General features: G+C 42.6%; 1 protein-coding gene across 1 annotated transcript in view; it reads left to right on the top strand.

Annotated features, from left to right (window-relative positions):
* Positions 1 to 5,995: 5,995 nt before the first annotated feature.
* Positions 5,996 to 21,370, top strand: part of LOC124791825 (prostaglandin reductase 1-like) — a 32,631-nt gene continuing 17,256 nt past the window's right edge. Inside the window, exon 1 of the mRNA XM_047257890.1 lies at positions 5,996 to 6,257. Coding sequence (XP_047113846.1) covers positions 6,057 to 6,257 — 201 coding nt within the window. The 5' untranslated portion in view covers positions 5,996 to 6,056. The remainder of the gene's footprint in view (positions 6,258 to 21,370) is intronic.

Here is a 21,370-nt window from a genome sequence, read left to right as displayed (position 1 = left end):
CGTCAGTGTCAGCCAGTTTGCCGTGGCATACGGAGCTCCATCGCAGTCTAACACTGGTAGCATGCCGCGACAGCGTGGACGTGAACCGTATGTGCAGTTGACGGACTTTGAGCGAGGGCGTATAGTGGGCATGCGGGAGGCCGGGTGGACGTACCGCCGAATTGCTCAACACGTGGGGCGTGAGGTCTCCACAGTACATCGATGTTGTCACCAGTGGTCGGCGGAAGGTGCGCGTGCCCGTCGACCTGGGACCGGACCGCAGCGACGCACGGATGCACGCCAAGACCGTAGGATCCTACGCAGTGCCGTAGGGGACCGCACCGCCACTTCCCAGCAAATTAGGGACACTGTTGCTCCTGGGGTATCGGCGAGGACCATTCGCAACCGTCTCCATGAAGCTGGGCTACGATCCCGCACACCGTTAGGCCGTCTTCCGCTCACGCCCCAACATCGTGCAGCCCGCCTCCAGTGGTGTCGCGACAGGCGTGAATGGAGGGACGAATGGAGACGTGTCGTCTTCAGCGATGAGAGTCGCTTCTGCCTTGGTGCCAATGATGGTCGTATGCGTGTTTGGCGCCGTGCAGGTGAGCGCCACAATCAGGACTGCATACGACCGAGGCACACAGGGCCAACACCCGGCATCGTGGTGTGGGGAGCGATCTCCTACAGTGGCCGTACACCACTGGTGATCGTCGAGGGTACACTGAATAGTGCACGGTACATCCAAACCGTCATCGAACCCATCGTTCTACCATTCCTAGACCGGCAAGGGAACTTGCTGTTCCAACAGGACAATGCACGTCCGCATGTATCCCGTGCCACCCAACGTGCTCTAGAAGGTGTAAGTCAACTACCCTGGCCAGCAAGATCTCCGGATCTGTCCCCCATTGAGCATGTTTGGGACTGGATGAAGCGTCGTCTCACGCGGTCTGCACGTCCAGCACGAACGCTGGTCCAACTGAGGCGCCAGGTGGAAACGGCATGGCAAGCCGTTCCACAGGACTACATCCAGCATCTCTACGATCGTCTCCATGGGAGAATAGCAGCCTGCATTGCTGCGAAAGGTGGATATACACTGTACTAGTGCTGACATTGTGCATGCTCTGTTGCCTGTGTCTATGTGCCTGTGGTTCTGTCAGTGTGATCATGTGATGTATCTGACCTCAGGAATGTGTCAATAAAGTTTCCCCTTCCTGGGACAATGAATTCACGGTGTTCTTATTTCAATTTCCAGGAGTGTATTAACGCCATAGGTAGCATCGTTATAGGTTTAAGTTTTCCGTCGATTCTAATGATAACTATCATATTGCGGTTCACACTAACTCATTTTTTGCTGTAACTTCTTATTCGTGTCGAATCCTACTCCCGTTTTACTATTTTCTGTTGCTGCCATAATTATCCTATACTTGTCTGACCAGAAATCCTTATTTTCTTCTCACTTCATTTCATTGATCCCCTATTGTTACTTGACTTAGCCTCTGGATTTTCCATTTCAGATTTTGTGGCTTTCCTACCACATTAACACTTCCGACATTCCACACACGCTGATTTTTCAATATTTTACTCGTGGTCACCTCCCCCTTCGCAGTCCTCTCTCAGAGATCTGACGGAGGAACCAATATTGGTTATTTTAACAAATGGAGAGATAATACGACACATTTAACGAAGGGCCACATGTCTTGTGGATACACGTTATGTATGCAATGATTCCATTGCCTTCTTCAGCTTGACGTTGTTAATCATTGCTAGTTCACCCCCTCCCCCCCCCCCCCCCCCCCCCCCCGCCTTTCCGCCTTTTAAGTGCAGTTTCCCACCACAAAGACTAGTGGGTGTCTATTCCCCTGCCCTCTGTGACAAGGCCGTTAGCACAACGAAATCCACTTATACCGCAATTCTCCGGCCGCCGTTGCTGATGATTGTTGCTCAGATTTTAGCAGTGGTTTGGATCAAACCCGGAACTTAGGCCGTTTTTATCTCTAGTCAAAGACACCTCGACCACGGTGATCACTTCTAACTGGAAGCAATTATCGCTTTGGGTAGAAAACTAGGAAAATTCGACAGCTCAAGCCACGGAGAGCCGTCCAACGTTCTCTAAAAAGAAGTGTTCATTTTGTTGAATTCGAGTAGATGGTGATTCAGCATCAAGCCCCGTGTAGTTGCTCGTAAAATTCATTATTAGAAGAATATAGTGTTCGAAGTACTTTTGAAGCAGCGATTACTCCTCTGTCATTACACATAAATAGTGTGCTCAAACAAAGGGGCGATATTAATTTCGAACCAGAGTTCAATTCTTTCAGTGGGTTATGTTTTATAAAGAGCAAGTTGTTTGTGTCAATAAAAAATTAAATATACACTTCTGAAAATTAGTTCCCGGTCTCAACCTAGATACTCGGTTCGTGTTCCCTACTATCGCCGTAAGTTTGATAGTAAGGGTTGGGACACCCTTTATAATCGTATCTTGTTTATTGATATGTATCGTCGGCTTTCCAGTCAGAATAGCAAAATCTTTAAAGACGTTTTTTGTGGATATCAACACCGAAGCAAAATGTGGACGCTGCAATGCGTGTGTTTCCAGACAACTTTATAGTACGCGATTTTTTTCCTTTACTTCTACAAAAATGCACTAAAATAAAAAGTACACCAATTAGTACGTCCTTAAACATCGGTCATGTTAGAAATAGCGCAACTCCATAAATGCATATTTTTCAGGAAACATAAAAAAACCATTTTTAAAAGAAAGTTCAACACATATCAAAAGTTGCTTCGTCCTTTTTAAAGAGTATACTTAGGTGAGTTATTTAACATAGAATATAATCTCCAGCTCCTAGCAGACCCAGCCAAAAGCCGGCCGGGGTGGCCGAGCGGTTCTAGGCGCTACAGTCTGGAAACGCGCGACCGCTACGGTCGCAGGTTCGAATCCTGCCTCGGGCATGGATGTGTGTGATGTCCTTAGGTTAGTTAGGTTTAAGTAGTTCTAAGTTCTAGGGAACTGATGACCAAAAAAGTTAAGTCCCATAGTGCTCAGAGCCATTTGAGCCATTTTTGATGAGTACTTGAAATTCCTTAATGTTGGTACATGGAATGCTGAATGCTTGTCTCTTGAAAGATTTTCGCTTTCTAGCGAATTTACTATCACCTATATAGAGGAGGCTACCAATCCTTGATGGTAATTACATATTCAAGGCCTACCATAGTAACCATGTACTTCCCGAGGAGTCTTGACTTTACTACTATTTCACATACTTCTTTTGGAAGGTAAATTAGATCGTGCTCTGACAAAAGCCTCTTCACAGCTCCAAAACCCTGGTCACTGGAGAGAAAAGAATGTCCTTTCTGGAGAAAGAAGCGCTGGATTTTATCAAAACGCTGTGTTTTTACAAGAGCCACTAAAAATCTTACTATAGCGTGATTTCCGTTTTGACCACCGCATTATCTGTGTAATGCGGAAGAAAAGAAGCTACGTGATTTGGTTCTTTGTTACCCTGGGTTTCATCATAGAGGTAAAAATGATCTTCTCCAGATTTTGAATTACGAAATTCGAATACGTTGAGGGTTAACTATCGAAGATAAAACAACTCCTTGCCCCGGAATATTAGGCAGTGATATATCCTGAAAGCAGTCAGACGTCATAATAACCACATCCTCTCCTCCTCTGCACAGAGCTTTTGAAGCTTGAAGAGTGCTGTAAAAATTTTTGCCTCTTCTTTTGTGGATCATTAATCCTCCTTCAGCAACCTTCTTTGCCTTCTCGTTAAGGAATGGGGACTTCGGTTCCTGTTCCAGAACTTCGCATGTACGTACAGCAGGTATCTAAGGCCTCCTAAAACTGAGGTGAAAACGCTTTGAAGTATTTAGCATAGTACTAATATTTAATGTCTACGTCAGGATATTTTTCCTGAAACATCTGAAACATGATTTTCACGTTTAACTTTGCATCAAGGTAATTTTTCACCTTGGAGGAATAGTGAGTCTGTTTCCTTGGAAATGACACAATATGTTGATGAATTAGCATCTTGATTTCGGCAGACTTTGAATTTGCTGTGGGGTTTCTTCCTCTTAAATCAACTGAATGCTTACCGGCTATCAACAGTTTTCTTACACGGCGGAGTCTGCTGTCACCCATAAGACCATGGAAAGTTATAAATGCCTTCTGGTAGACCTCCTTCCTTTCACAACTGGGTATGATGAAGTACTTAAAAGTGTGACTACGCATAATGGATCAGACATTTTTAGATCGATGAGGTCTTTGTAATAAAGTTGGCACTCGGCGTGGGGGTTGATGGGAGCGATTGTAAATGGCAAATGCTTCCACAGCCGTTCCCGACAGCCACAGCGCTGGGTGTCAACTTTGCGCGTTTATTACAGCGCTACTGGCAATGAGACCTTATAAGCATGTATGCTGTTGTTTTTGTTCTTTAAATTATTAAATCTAATAAAGATATATGATGGAATAGCCGCGCGGGATTAGCCGAGCGGTCTTGGGCGCTGCAGTCATAGACCGTGCGGCTGGTCCCGGCGGAGGTTCGAGTCCTCCCTCGGACATGGGTGTGTGTTTTTCCTTAGGATAATTTAGGTTAAGTGGTGTGTAAGCATAGGGACTGATGACCTTAGCAGTTAAGTTCCATAAGATTTCACACACATTTGAACATTTTTATATGATGAAATATATCAACATTAGCAAAACATGCTTTCATACAGTGGCATTTCTCACCTGTTTTCTTTCCGGAATTGTTTCTTTCGTGCATAGTTATGCATTGACTTTGGTGAACACGTGCTCTTTTAATTACCTCACTCTTGTATTCAGCTTCATTCCTCCCACCCATCTTTCGTTTTGTGGAGTTTTCCATTATCACAGAACTTTAAAATAAAACTGCACCCTCGTAATCACGTAAGATAACAAAGAATGTTCTATTCTGTCTAAAAGACAACCAACTCTTCAATAATGACAAACCTTATTACGAGAATAAACAGATCACACAGCACTGCCAACAGAATCAACAGTGCAGTCACGTTAAGATTAGAAACAACTTACCAGACATAAAAAAACAGACACAGGTAGATGGAAATTACGTCGTTTCTATACATAACACTGCGGCTACCCTTAAAGAACACCTGGACGTAAATAACTCATTTTGCATAAAATGTGAGTTAAGTTGTTTCTAAAATGATCAAAAAAAGAATGGTTCAAATGGCTCTGAGCGCTATGGGACTTAACATCTGTGGTCAGCAGTCCCCTAGAACTTAGAACTACTTAAACCTAACTGACCTAAGGACATCACACACATCCATGCCCGAGGCAGGATTCGAACCTGCGACCGTAGCAAAATGATCAATTCAGAGGCGTTTTTCGTATTTTCTGCTGTTCCAAGTCGCTAACCTGTAAGTGAAGAAGGTCCATCTGTGCCACTAGATATGTCTCCCAAGCGCGTTACGTTTCTTTCATTTGTGAAGCATCCTCAGTGGTCCGTGACGCATATTTTGTTTCTTGCTGTGTGCATAGACTAGACACACGATAAAATACTTTGAAACGCGTTAGTATATTGCAGTATTTAGCCTTCCGCTGTTAGTTTACCACGTTTCAGTTCCGCTTCCGGTTTTGTGAGGTCCTTTTTTAATATCTGTTCCACAGTGGAATTGTTTTTAGTTACCCTGTACAGCCCGAGATGTACTGTTGCGGCCATTCGCGTGTCCGTTTCACTATATCCACTGCTCGTTTTCAGTAGTTTCATCGGCGTTCTATCGCAGTTTCTCGTTTGGCTCATTACATTGTCATTCTCTACGAGGGCACTCTTTTTGCTGGTGAGGGTGACAGTGACTCCGAGAGGAGGGAGCGGTGAGGGGGGGAAGGGGGAGGGGTGTCATACCCGGGCCCAGGCAAGACCCGCCTCAACAAGCCCCTTGCTGAGATGCTGCGCGCCTGTCGCAGTGCCGGCGCAGTATGGCAACAGCGGCGCTTACCTCCGGATTCCCCCCCCCCCCCCCCCACCCAGTCACGAGCGAGCGCCGGGCCGGCAGCAAGTGTTTGTGCGCGCTAGAGTGCGGACCCGACAACGGATATGGTCAAGGCTCGCAAGTTCGTTCTGGCGCGCCACTTTGAGGGCGAGCCGCAGCTCGACAACTTCCGACTGGAGGAGGAGGAACTGCCGCCTCTGGAAGATGGCCAGATACTCTGTGAGGCCGTCTACCTCAGCGTGGACCCGTATCAGAGAGTGTTCAAGGAAATGCACAAGCTGGGTGAACCCATGATTGGGTCTCAGGTACGTACGACAACTGCAACTCAGACTGAATTTCCGTACAGTTCACTGGGCCAATAATATAAGGTGTCCCGGAAAGAATGATCAATATTCAGGGCTATGTCGAGAAAGATCATTCGAAGCAAGGAAATCTAATGTCTGAGAACTTCCTTGTTTTGTTCCATACTACCTGCTCCCAAAATATGGAAAACAAACAGATTGCAGTACTGTAGAAGAGATTTGTTTCACAGTATCAAAATGAAAAAGTGATTGTGACTGTTAAGATATGCCTTTTAGAGCCCATGTTTAATAGATTTTTTTGCTTCGAATGATCGTTTCTGTCGTATCCCCGGGGACACTATGTACAGCGTGGCTGCGGATTTTAGCGCGTCTTGTTTATAGAACTCTGTCGTGGTTGTTGTTTGAGTACAGCAAATATTAGACAGCCATTCAGAGGCCCTCACACGTTCAATAATATTGTCTCTCAATATACCGACCATCTGAGGAAGCGTATTGACGTATTGTAATATCCGAAATATTGACGAGCGCCATTGATGACCCTCAAAATATTTTCAGTATTGTCAATATATTCTGAATGTGCGAGGTCAAGTGTTTGCAGTTTGACAATGTTCTCCATTCAGATGTTGACAGATCTTCATGAACCAGCCACAAGGCGTTAGTGTACGCTGTTTATATTTCCGATTTGCCTTTGTGCATATCATACATCAGATTGTTTTTCGAGTAGTATTTTAAAATAAAACCATTCTGATAGGCGAATGCAAAGGTAATCATTGTATATTCCACTTAAGTATGGTCAACGGAGGATTCCCTGTGACACTGCCTACTTTATTAATTTGAAAATATAGTAAAGGTTCTTGAATCATATAGCAATTTGAAAGAACCCATCCAGTCCGAAAAATATGTCATATATCTGCAATGACTAGTAAGAGGTCTGTGAAATGCGTCAGTTTCGCCATATCAACACAGAACTTAAAAAAATTCCTTAACGCTAATTGCCTGAACATATCCCAGCCAGGCATATGTAATTACTTCACAGGTTTCCACGGAATTTTACTGTGTTTGCTTATATTACAGAACTAAACGTCGAGGATTCGATTGACCCGCCTATGGCCAGAAATCTCAAAGTTGCTCTTTATCTATCGTCGAATACGACCGCTTCTCTCATCAATGTATTTTACTTCTTTTTTTTTTTTTTTAATCTCGTATCAACATTAATAACTCATCGTATGATGCAGGGCTCTTCGGACAGTAATTTGTGAAATCTTTCGAGTACGTGGTTCCTATTTGTCAGTAAACTAACATGCGACCAATTTTTCCTATTTTTCAACCACTCCAACCCATTTCCTTCTTTTCGTTGTTTTCTGTTGCTTGCAAGCAATAGATAAAATAATTACAGCGCACGCTTTCTTTTGGGTTTTCGGGATCTCAACCTTGTAAAACCACGTTGTCAGCTGATAATTTTTGTCAGTACTATTGATGGTGTAACATTACTTCAGTATATTGAAGGTATGAGAACCTAGTATTGTCAATAAAATAATTTTGTGCAGGCCCCTTTAGTCGTTCGGACAGTACCGGTTTTAAGGCCCAAGCGACACATGTCCGGCTTGGGGCGCCAAGCTGAGATGGTCGTCAGTGGCGCCAAAGTGCAAGATTTATATACAGAGCGCATCACAATTAAACTGCTAACTGCAGAAAGAGAACAAGTCCAATTTCACAAATTTTTCAGGAGAGATAAAAAACTGCTTTATTAAAAACAGTAAACCAAAATTATTGTATATTTCTCTAAAAGTATGTGGTTCTGAGGAAATTAGTTTATGTAATTTTTATCCAGTTCTGTTTTATCAACGACTTACGCTTTATCCTTTTTTGCAGCTGGAAATGTTCTCTTTTTGCAATAAACAACGTGGAATATGAATTAAAAGCCTTATATTTTGAGGACACAAATTTATTTTACATATTTTCTTCAAACTAAACACATGTTAATCATTATTACATCAAAACGAATTCAGGGACTTAAACATGTTCTGTGTGTTTCATCCATATTTGTTGTCGGTATGTCAAAATTTATTCCAAAATTGGACTTTTTCTTACGGAATTTAAATAAACTGTTTTTCCATTTCGCCCTCTTTTAAGATTTTTATGGGTAGTTTGGCTATGCACGCGGGTTCCTTGGGAGTGTTGTGAGTGTTCTTTAAATAATAGCTGTCTGCTCGCAGGCTTTTTTTTTTTTTTTTTTTTTTTTTTTTTACCGTGACCTGCCTGGGGTGTATTTTTGCTGACACTAAATTCTTGATGCTCAGGGCATAATAAATCTTTTTTGTTTTGGAACACATTTGCCATAAGAATTATTAATAAGGCAAGGATTTTTTCTATAATTTTGGCTACGGAGTATTGTAATCTGTAAAGCCATCTGTTTTCGTGAGAACAACACTAAATTTGTCTTTGTTGTGCGAGGAATGCAATACGTGATCTATCATCTCATTAACAGCGTAATATTGTTCCTTTTTTCTGCTGATAACAAAATCCGCAAATTGTGTACAGCAGGAAGGGAACGCGTGCAGGACGTGTTTTCTTTCTGCAGCAAGCGGTGAATCATACCTGTTGATAGACCGCTTTATCGATTGCGAACAAGTTCCGTATCTGCAGTAAACGATGCAACTACCCAATTGGACTTCATTGATGCAATGAAACTAATTTTGAAAAATTTTGGACATGTTTCCGTTTTGCAGTTAAGGTTACAATTAGTAGCGCAAACTGACAAGAATGAAAATGCACGAGTGACAAGGGCTCAGGGCGGGGGGTAGGCTTACCACGTAGATACGATCCGGTGTTGTAGAACCTGTGTTATTTCGAATTACTGTGCACTGTGCCTTCTGACATTCATGCATGTCCGAAGGAACAGAAACAGCGGCGACTACAACCGTTAAGAAACACATCAAATGTATTCGCAGTTGCAAATATGAACAACCATCAGCTGCATAATGGAATGACGGAAGTTTGGATTTCCCCCTCATCGCGAACGATTGCCTTACCGTTGTGCAATCCGAGCACGACTCACGGCAAGAACCAAACTTTCTTATGTCGTCCACCATTTTGTCTGTACATATATATATATATATACGTAATGGATGTAAGATGGTTCAAATGGTTCAAAATGGTTCAAATGGCTCTGAGCACTATGGGACTCAACTGCTGTGGTCATCAGTCCCCTAGAACTTAGGACTACTTAAACCTAACTAACCTAAGGACATCCATGCCCGAGGTAGGATTTGAACCCGCGACCCTAGCAGCAGCGCGGCTCCGGACTGGAGCGCCTAGAACCGCACGGCCACCGCGGCCGGCAATGGATGTAAGAATACAGATTGTAGACATAATGGTTGATGACATGCGGAAGTTTGGGTTCTAGCCGTGCATCGTGCTCGGATAGACCGCGATAAGACGGAAGTTTGGATTTGAGTCCTCTCCGGCACAAATTTTCATTGTTGTCATACCATTATGCAGCTGATGGTTGTTCGTACAAGTACACATTTTTAGGTCTAACTCGAGACATATTACCATATTCTTGTAGGTCCAACTCAGGAAAAACTTTTGAAATGCATTGAAACATTCTACTGAAACATTAACTTTATTTATGCCGATACAGTTGTATTTTTCACTAGAAATGATTATTTTCAAAAATGGCGTGTGGTATGAAAATGTAGTATCTCCAGCAACACACTCCAGATCACTGTTCTTCCCATCGTTGGCTTCAAAGTTTTGGAGAAGCAGTAGCATTATAACGCCCATATGTTTAGCTGTTTTCACGTGTTTTTTTTAATATCATCCTTTCATTTATTTGTAACAGGAAATTCTGCGGTACATAGTGTGCAGTAGACACATTCATGGTTACCTAATTACACAATTTCATTAATTTGTATTCCTCTTGCATGTTAACGTTAAACTCACACTTTCTTTTGCCCATTGATAAAAGATAGACAAAAACTGAATAGAGATGAAATGATTAAAAACGTGTAAACGATTACTTCACACACGAAAACACAATAACAACACTGCTTCTGTTTTGTTGCCTCTAAATGATCAAGAGAAAAGTTGCGTAGAAATCGGTGGCCACGCCTCCCTATGGACGTCAGCGCTCTTTCCGTGGTCGGCCGGGAGAAGGTCTACCTAAGAGAATGTTTAGAAATTCGATACAGGTCTTAAGATTAAAAAAATCGAAAAAAGCTACCCCGCCAAACACAAAATATTTAAATCTTGATCATCTTTGCCGCCCCAGACACCTGGACTTTCCAGTCTAACCCCGGACGTAAGGTAAGTCTAGGCGGCGGAGAGGGGGCTCGAATGACAAGTCGTTTCTGTGGAAAGATGATCTCGAAAATTCCCTGCGTTCATAGGGATGTTTACAAGGTGTACAACTTTGCTTCCACCGTTTTTTCCCCAACATTTGAGGCTTTAATGAAACAAATTGGTTACACATGTATCATTCAAAGTATTGTCCATCGCGGGCTATTACTTTCTCCCATCTTTCGGGCAGTGTACGAATCCCTCGTCGAAAAAATTGTTCATCTTCAGAAGCGATCCACGAATTCATCCAATTTGTGACTTCGTCATGAGATCGGAAGTGTTGGTCAGCCAGGCCATGCGCCATTAATCTAAACAGGTGATAATCAGAGCGAACAATGTCTGGAGAATATGGCGGGTGGGGTAGGACTTCCCATTTTAACATTTCCAAGTACGTTTTGACCCCTGTTGCAACGTGGGGTCGAGCTTTGTCGTGCTGCAAAATCACTTTATCGGGCCTCTCGCTATATTGCGGCCGTTCGTCTTTTACTGCTCTGCTCAAACGCATTAATTGCGTTCGAGAACGAGCACCTGTGATTTTTTTCACTTGATTTTAACACCTCATAATACACGACGCCGAGCTGGTCCCACCAGATGCAGAGCATGATCTTGGAGCCGTGAATATTCGGTTTGGCCATCGACTTGGAAGCATGGCCGGGATATCTCCCTGATTTTTTGCGTTTAGCGTTATCGTAATGAACCCATTTTTCGTCCCCGGTCACAATGCGATGCAGAAATCCTTTTTCGCTTTTGCCTCTGAAGCAACTGTTCACAAACGCCGTTCAACGTCCCTTGGTTTCAGCTCACATGGGACCCAAGTTCCTTCTTTCTGAATCATGCCCATAGCCATGAGACGTTTTGAAAGGGCTTGCTGTGTCACTCCCAGTAATCGTGCCAATTCTTCTCGAGTTTGACGCGAGTCTTCACTCGGCAATGTCTCCAATTCTGCATCTCCGAAAACATTTTCTCTTCCACCACTATGCCGGTCTACGACGTTAAAATCACCGTTCTTGAAGCGTTGAAACCATTCACGACACGTTCTTTGACTAATAGCGTCCTTACCATACGTACTTGAGAGCATTAGATGAGACTCAGCCCCTGTTTTCTTCATATTGAAACAAAACAGTAACACCTATCGCAAATGACGAGACTTAGACTCGTAAACTGACATTTTCAATCAAGAACAACTTTATGATGCAGACACCAATCGACCAATGTTTGAATGAGGTTATGTTGACCGAGGTCCAAGCTAACTGCCTGGCGTCTGCGATCTGTTTCTTTCGACCGCTACTTACCGTTTTCGCCACCTATCGGCAAACGGCGGGAGCAAAGTTGTACACCTTGTATATATACTGTCTTTTCTATATACAGAGTGAGTCATCTAACGTTACCGCTGGATATATTTCGTAAACCACATCAAATACTGACGAATCGATTCCACAGACCGAACGTGAGGAGAGGGGCTAGTGTAATTGGTTAATACAAACCATAAAAAAATGCACGGAAGTGTGTTTTTTAACACAAACTTACGTTTTTTTTAAATGGAACCCCGTTAGTTTTGTTAGCTCATCTGAACATATAAACAAATACGTAATCAGTGCCGTTTGTTGCATTGTAAAATGTTAATTACATCCGGAGATATTGTAACCTAAAGTTGACGCTTGAGTATCACTCCTCCGCTGTTCGATTGTGTGTATCGGAGAGCACCGAATTACGTAGGGATCCAAAGGGAACGGTGATGGTCCTTAGGTACAGAAGAGACTGGAACAGCACATTACGTCCACATGCTAACACCTTTTTATTGGTCTTTTTCACTGACGCACATGTACAGTACCGTGAGGGATGAGGTACACGTACACACGTGGTTTCCGTTTTCAATTACGGAGTGGAATAGAGTGTGTCCCGACATGTCAAGCCAATAGATGTTCAATGTGGTGGCCATCATTTGCTGCACACAATTGCAATCTCTGGCGTAATGAATGTCGTACACCCCGCAGTACATCTGGTGTAATGTCGCCACATGCTGCCACAATACGTTGTTTCATATCCTCTGGGGTTGTAGGCACATCGCGGTACACATTCTCCTTTAACGTACCCCACAGAAAGAAGTCCAGAGGTGTAAGATCAGGAGAACGGGCTGGCCAATTTATGCGTCCTCCACGTCCTATGAAACGCCCATCGAACCTGTACCTCACCCCTCACGGTAATGTACATGTGCGTCAGTGAAAAAGACCAATAAAAAGGTGTTAGCATGTGGACGTAATGTGCTGTTCCAGTCTCTTCTGTACCTAAGGTCCATCGCCGTTCCCTTTGGATCCCTACGTAATTCGGTGCTCTCCGATACACACGATCGAACAGCGGAGGAGTGGTACTCAAGCGTCAACTTTAGGTTACAATATCTCCGGATGTAATTAACATTTTACAATGCAACAAACGGCACTGATTACGTATTTGTTTATATGTTCAGATGTGCTAACAAAACTAACGGGGTTCCATTTAAAAAAACGTAGGTTTGTGTTAAAAAACATACTTCCGTGCATTTTTTTATGGTTTGTATTAACCAATTACACTAGCCCCTCTCCTCACGTTCGGTCTGTGGAATCGATTCGTCAGTATTTCATGTGGTTTACGAAATATACCCGGCGGTAATGTTAGGTGATTCACCCTGTATATTTGTACAAATGTTTTTTTGAGCTTTGGAACGTCTAGAAAAGCAGTGACATTGTAAACGGAAATTTATTGAAGGAGAATGCATGCCATTCAAAAGTGGTGTGAACTAAATTTCAGCTTAGTAAGTGGTGGCAGCTATTTACATTTTCGTGCCGCTTTGCTTTGTTTTTTTCTAATCGGTTATTAAAACTGCCATCCTACCTGATTTCTCAGAACTGTGAGAATGTACGAAACTTAACTTAGTAGAAGACATTATTCGCTGCACGCAACCGCGCATTTACATTCGATTGATGATTGTAAATGGCACACTGTGTAAGTGACTGTCCATACTGACACTCCATCACAAAAAGCAGTTACACAGATACAGCACGCAACTAAATATTCATAGGGAAAAACTATTGCACAGTACCCTGTACTACAGTGGACTTAAACGACTAAAAGTCTGCAGACACAGTGAGCAGGTCCTTTTTCTTCTTCTTTTTCTTTGTTCCAGCCTGCATTGGAACGTGATGGCGCGTTTTTTTCATCGTAAGTAACCGAAACATCTTATCTTTAATAATTTGTTTACGTCACTTAATATCATGAAGCACAAATACAGTTAAAAAGACGTTGTCTCACGTCTTTTTTCGGTAGTAGGGCACCACGACCCCAAGGAAATTTCATCAGTTGGGAAAACAAATAGCGAAAGCTACTTTAAAATGTATCTTAATGTAAACTAGCCGCCTGAAGATGACCCTGTCGGTTCGAAACCGGTAACGGCGATATTTAAATAAATAAATAAATAGCATCGTAAAAAATGAATTTTTGCTGTTGTCTTCCATGTAAAAGTCATCCTATACAATGAGCAGACTGGAGATCATCTATTTGATTTTTTCAATTATTTAAATTGTTGGAAGTTAATAAATGAAAGTTTAGTACGTATTTTGATATTTAGCAGTTACTACATCGTAACATTTCTGTTTAAAATACTCGTACCTCGTCGATATCAATTTCATTCGTTGGTTTACCATGTTCCTCAGTAAGGTTAAATGACACTACTATCCAAAAAAAGAAAGAACTGTAAACATTGCTCCTGAATTCACGTGCAGAATATTCACTCCCATGCGTCCAACGTGTAGCATTATAGAGCTTTGAAACTAATTGCAAATATTGTTGTTGTTGTTGTGGTCTTCAGTCCTAAGACTGGTTTGATGCAGCTCTCCATGCTACTCTATCCTGTGCAAGCTTCTTCATCTCCCAGTACCTACTGCAACCTACATCCTTCTGAATCTGCTTAGTGTATTCATCTCTTGGTCTCCCTCTACGATTTCTACCCTCCACGCTGCCCTCCAATACTAAATTGGTGATCCCTTGATGCCGCAGAACATGTCCTACCAACCGATCCCTTCTTCTAGTCAAGTTGTGCCACAAACTCCTCCCCAATCCTATTCAATACCTTCTCATTAGTTATATAATCTACCCATCTAATCTTCAACATTCTTCTCTAGCACCACATTTCGAAAACTTCTATTCTCTTCTTGTCCAAACTAGTTATCATCCATGTTTCACTTCCATACATGGCTACACTCCATACAAATACTTTCAGAAACGACTTCCTGACACTTAAATCTATACTCGATGTTAAAAAATTTCTCTTCTTCAGAAACGCTTCCCTTGCCATTGCCAGTCTACATTTTATATCCTCTCTACTTCGACCATCATCAGTTATTTTGCTCCCCAAATAGCAAAACTCCTTTACTACTTTAAGTGTCTCATTTCCTAATCTAATTGCCTCAGCATCACCCGACTTAATTCGACTACATTCCATTATCCTCGTTTTGCTTTTGTTGATGTTCATCTTATACCCTCCTTTCATGACACTGTCCATTCCATTGAACTGCTCTTCCAAGTCCTTTGCTGTCTCTGACAGAATTGCAATGTCATTGGCGAACCTCAAAGTTTTTATTTCTTCTCCATGGATTTTAATACCTACTCCGAATTTTTCTGTTTCCTTCACTGCTTGCTCAATATACAGATTGAATAACATCGGGGATAGACTACAACCCTGTCTCACTCCCTTCCCAACCACTGCTTCTCTTTCATGCCCCTCGACTCTTATAAATGCCATCTGGTTTCTGTACAAATTGTAACTAGCCTTTCGCTCCCTGTATTGTACCCCTGCTACCTTCAGAATTTGAAAGACAGTATTCCAGTCAACATTGTTAAAAGCTTTATCTAAGTCTACAAATGCTAGAAACGTAGGTTTTCCTTTCCTTAATCTAGCTTCTAAGATAAGTCGTAGGGTCAGTATTGCCTCACGTGTTCCAATATTTCTACGGAATCCGAACTGATCTTCCCCGAGGTCAGCTTCTACCAGTTTTTCTATTCGTATGTAGAGAATATGCGTTAGTATTTTGCATCCGTGACTTATGAAACTGATAGTTCGGTAATTTTCACATCTGTCAGCACCTGCTTTCTTTGGGATTTGAATTATTATATTCTTCTTGAAGTCTGAGGGTATTTCGCCTGTCTCATACATCTTGCTCACCAGATGATAGAGTTTTGTCAGGACTGGCTCTCCCAAGGCCGTCAGTAGTTCTAATGGAATGTTGTCTACTCCCGGGGCCTTGTTTCTACTCACAAGGGAAGCTCCCCATCGCACCCCCCTCAGATTTAGTTATAAGTTGGCACAGTGGATAGTTCTTGAAAAACTGAACGCAGATTAATCGAGAAAACATGAAGAAGTTGTGTGGAACTATGAAAAAAATAAGCAAAATATACAAACTGAGTGGTCCATGCGCAAGATAGGCAACATCAAGAACAATGTAAGCTCTGGAGCGCCGTGGTCCCGTGCTTAGCGTCAGCAGCTGCGGAGTAAGAGGTCCTTGTTTCAAGTCTTTCCTCGAGTGAAAATTTTACTTTCTTTATTTTCGCAAAGTTATGATCTGTCCGTTCGTTCATTGACGTCTCTGTTCACTGTAATAAGTTTAGTGTCTGTGTTTTGCTGGATTCATATTGCTCACGGAATATATCTCAAGTATTTAATGCACTCTCGTCCAAAGTAGCGAACAGTCAACTGCCAGCCAGGGAGCCTCGTTAGTAGGAATACTCTCTCTTCCGTGCACTGTAGTCGACTGATGTCGTGTGTTTCGATGTTTGTTTAGGTGTAGCGTACCCATACTACGGTGCAGTTACCTCGCATCGGACGGACGGACGGACAGATAATAGTTGTCTGAAAATAAAAATAAAAAAATTATCTTTTCTCTCGAGGGAAGACTTGAACCAAGTACCTCTCGTTCCGCAATTGCTCACGCTAACCACGGGACCACGACGCTCCTGAGCTAATACTCTCATTGATGTTGCTTATCTTGCGCATGGACTACTCAGTTTGTATATTTTGCTTATTTTTTTCATAGTTCCACACAACTTCTTCCTGTTTTCTCGATTGATCTGTATTCAGTTTTTCAAGGCCTATCCACTGTGCCAATTTATAACTAAATCTGAGGGGGGTGCGACAGGGAGGTTCCCTTGTCAGGTCTTTCAGTGCTCTGTCAAACTCTTCGCGCAGTATCATATCTCCCATTTCATCTTCATCCTCTTCCATTTCCATAATATTGTCCTCAAATACATTGCCCTTGTATAGACCCTCTATATGCTGCCTTCACCTTTCTGCTTTCCCTTCTTTGCTTAGAACTGGGTTTCCATCTGAGCTCTAGATATTCATACAAGTGGTTCTCTTTTCTCCAAAGGTCTCTTTAATTTTCCTGTAGGCAGTATGTATCGTACCCCTCGTGAGATAAGCATCTACATCCTTACATTTGTCCTCTAGCCATCCCTGCTTAGCCATTTTGCACTTCCTGTCGATCTCATTTTTGAGACGTTTGTATTCTTTTTTGCCTGCTTCATTTACTGCATTTTTGTATTTTCTCCTTTCATCAATTAAATTCATTATCTCTTCTGTTACCCAAGGATTTCTAGCAGCCCTCGTCTTTTTATCTACTTTATCCTCTGCTACCTTCACTACTTCATCCCTCAAAGCTACCCATTCTTCTTCTACTGTATTTCTTTCCTCCATTCCTGTCAATTGTTCCCTTATGCTCTCCTTGAAACTCTGTACAACCTTTCAGTTTATCCAGGTCCCATCTCCTTAAATTGCCACCTTTTTGCAGTTTCCTCAGTTTTAATCTACAGATCATAACCAATAGATTGTGGTCAGAGTCCACATCTGCCCCTGGAAATGTCTTACAATTTAAAAGCTGGTTCCTAAATCTCTGTCTTACCATTATGTAATCTATCTGAAACCTGTCAGTATCTCCAGGCTTCTTCCATGTATACAACCTTCTTTTATGATTCTTGAACGAAGTGTTAGCTATGATTAAGTTGTGCTCTGTGCAAAATTCTATCAGGCGGCTTCCTCTTTCATTTCTTAGCCCCAATCCATATTCACCTACTACGTTTCCTTCTCTCCCTTTTCCTACTACGGAATTCCAGTCACCCATGACTATTAAATTTTCGTCTCCCTTCACTACCTGAACAATTTCTTTTATTTCATCACACATTTCTTCAATTTCTTCTTCATCTGCAGAGCTAGTTGGCATATAAACTTGTACTACTGTAGTAGGCGTGGGCTTCGTGTCTATCTTGGCCACAATAATGCGTTTACTATGCTGTTTGTAGTAGCTTACCGGCACTCCTGTTTTTTTTATTCATTATTAAACCGACTCCTGCATTACCCCTATTTGCTTTTGTAATTATAACCCTGTATTCGCCTGACCAAAAGTCTTGTTCCTCCTGCCACCGAACTTTACTAATTCCTACTATATCTAACTTTAACCTATCCATTTCCCTTTTTAAATTTTCTAACCTACCTGCTCGATTAAGGGATCTGACATTCCACGCTCCGATCCGTAGAACGCGTTTTCTTTCTCCTGATAACGACGTCCTCCTGAGTAGTCCCCGCCCGGAGATCCGAATGGGGACTATTTTACCGCCGGAATATTTTACCCAAGATGACGCCATCATCATTTAGCCATACAGTAAAGCTGCATGCCCTCGGGAAAAATTACGGCCGTAGTTTCCCCTTGCTTTCAGCCGTTCGCAGTACCAGCACAGCAAGGCCGTTTTGGTTAGTGTTACAAGGCCGATCAGTGAATCATCCAGACTGTTGCCCCTGCTACTACTGAAAAGGCTGCTGCCCCTCTTCAGGAACCACACGTTTGTCTGGCCTCTCAACAGATACCCCTCCGTTGTGGTTGCACTTGCGGTACGGCTATCTGTATCGCTGAGGCACGCAAGCCTCTCCACCAACGGCAAGGTCCATGGTTCTTGGGGGGGGGGGGGGGGGGGGGCTTGCAAATATTATTGAAATGAAATGAAAATAACTTAGGGGTACCACTTGCAGCTGTGGTAGAAACGTTACTTTCTTCTAGAAGAAACACTATAAAATAGACATTCTGTCCGTTGCTATTATTAAAGCTTCGATAAGTAACCTATAACTGGCTTACGTGAAACCAGACGTCGCCGGCCACGTCCCACGAATACGTTGAACGACTGCTCCGCTGCGTCATTCTCACACTTGTGGCCTGTTAACGGATGGCACACGCGCCAGGCAGGTATGAGTGCCGGCAACTGGGACAGCTCGTTCATCTGCTGCAACTCAGATTCTATATCCTTGCAGCCTGTTCCCATGAGAAAATCGGTAGGTCATGGACGGATAACGGTCCCCTCATGAATGTGTGTGTTTAACACCAAGGGGGCCAGCGAGGGGCAGGGCAAGCTGCCTCCTCCTCCCTCCCCTATCCCCTATCCCCAAGGCCCGTACCGTGGCCATGGTGAGATTAGCCCAGCCAAGGATACAGGCACAGAATGGGAGCAAAAACCGACAGAGGAACAGAGAGAGAGAGAGAGAGAGAGAGAGAGAGAGAGAGAGAGAGAGAGGGAGAGAGAGACGATTTAAGAACTACTGGTAGCCGAGAGGGGTAAGTGAATTCTCCTGCTCCACGTATACCTGACTTCCACCGGCGAGAAGCAGCCCTTGTTTCGGCACGAAAATGAAAACGCACGCTATTGTCATAGTGTCTTTCCTTCGAATCAGCATCGGAGAGAAATGACTACTACCGAACAAACGACACATGGGACTTGTCAGTAGTGAACTGCGCCTACATAGTTAGCTCATGTTCGATAATGGAGTTTTTTTTCTATATTCGTGGCAGTATTTCTAGATCTCAAATGGCTCTGAGAACTATGGGACTTAACATCTGAGGAGTCCCCTAGACTTAGAGCTACTTAAACCTAAGGACATAACACACAGCCATGCCCGAGGCAAGATCCGAACCTGCGACCGTAGCAGTCACGCGGCTCCGGACTGAAGCGCCTAGAACCGCTTGGCCACCACGGCCGGCTGTAGATCTCAAATGTTGTCGAGTGGGAGCTGACGCAAATATGCTACTTGCTGAAAGCTTTCGATTTTTTCTGCATTCTGCCAACTAAAGATTGCAGTGAAATTGTTTAAGCTGGAATGCTTGAAAGAGCTTGATCATGGAGATATGTATCTGATAGAATAATAACTAAAATGGGAAACAAACCTCACATATAAGACAACATTTCATCTCACTTTAATTTTTTGTCGGGAACGTCTTAAATGACAACTGTGTCTTATTTAGAAAAATATGCAGCAGATTTTAGTGCCAGATGTAGCAGAAATATCGATATATCTGAGCTAGTTAACGCAATGGCGGCTTTCAAATTGCAGCAGAGACAACTGTTGATGAACTAATAAAGGTTCCCATTTGGAAATTTAAAAATTCAAAGTATAGGTTACGAGATGCCTCACCAACCACCGAAATAGCTTAGATAATATTTACGAAAATTCCAATGGCTTTCGTATCTTATCAACGCAGTTTTACAAAATTTAAGGTGATTTAAAAACAACTCAAAGTAAAACATAGATGAAGCAAACTGTCAGATTCTGGTATCTTGTCGATAGAATACGGCACAGTTAATAAATTTTTCGGTGACATAATCAATGAGTTTGCTTCTCTTAGGAGAAGGGAATGGAAAGTAAAATCATAATAAACATAGTGTTTCGAAAATGTGTTCTCAGGACTTAATTCTAACCCTTTTTCTTTTGTTTCCAATTAATAATTTGTGCACTATTAATAATGTGTGAACAGGAAATAAAATCTGTTATTTATTTTACATCATACTAAAGTCAATGTACAATAGCTGCCATAAACAATAAGAATAATTTTGTTTTACTTTGAGTTGTTTTAGAAAGTTGTTATTTACTTACTACAATGGTACATTTAGTTGGTTGTGTGCAGTATCACTCATCTATACGGGGTGGTCCATTGATCGTGACCGGGCCAAATATCTCACGAAATAAGCGTCAAACGAAAAACTACAAAGAACGACACTTGTCTAGCTTGAAGGGGGAAACCAGATGGCGCTATGGTTGGCCCGCTAGATGGCGCTGCCGTAGGTCAAACGGATACCAACTGCGTTTTTTTAAATAGGAACCCCCATTTTTTATTACATATTCGTGTAGTACGTAAAGAAATATGAATGTTTTAGCTGGACCACTTTTTTCGCTTTGTGATAGATGGTGCTGTAATAGTCACAAACATATGGCTCACAATTTTAGACGAACAGAACGTAGGTACGTAGGTACGTTTGAACATTTTATTTCGGTCGTTCCCATGTGATACATGTATCTTTGTGAACTTAACATTTCTGAGAACGCAAGCTGTTACAGCGTGATTACCTGTAAATACCATTTTAATGCAATAAATGCTCAAAATGATGTTCGTCAACCTCCATGCATTTGGCAATACGTGTAAGGGCATTCCTCTCAACAGCGAGTAGTTCGCCTTCCGTAATGTTCGCACATGCATTGACAACGCGCTGACGAATGTTATCAGGCGTTGTTGGCGGATCACGATTGCAAATGTCCTTCAACATTCCCCACAGAAAGAAATCCGGGGACGTCAGATCCGGTGCAAGTGCGGGCCATTGCATGGTGCTTCGACGACCAATCCACCTGTCATGAAATATGCTATTCAATACCGCTTCAACCGCACGCGAGCTATGTGCCGGACATCCACCATGTTGGGAGTACATCGCCATTCTGT

Source organism: Schistocerca piceifrons, chromosome 1 (genome assembly GCF_021461385.2).
Source record: "Schistocerca piceifrons isolate TAMUIC-IGC-003096 chromosome 1, iqSchPice1.1, whole genome shotgun sequence".
Taxonomy (NCBI): domain Eukaryota; kingdom Metazoa; phylum Arthropoda; class Insecta; order Orthoptera; family Acrididae; genus Schistocerca; species Schistocerca piceifrons.
The sequence above is the reverse complement of the archived record's forward strand: the minus strand, read 5'-3'. Positions and strand labels throughout refer to the sequence as shown.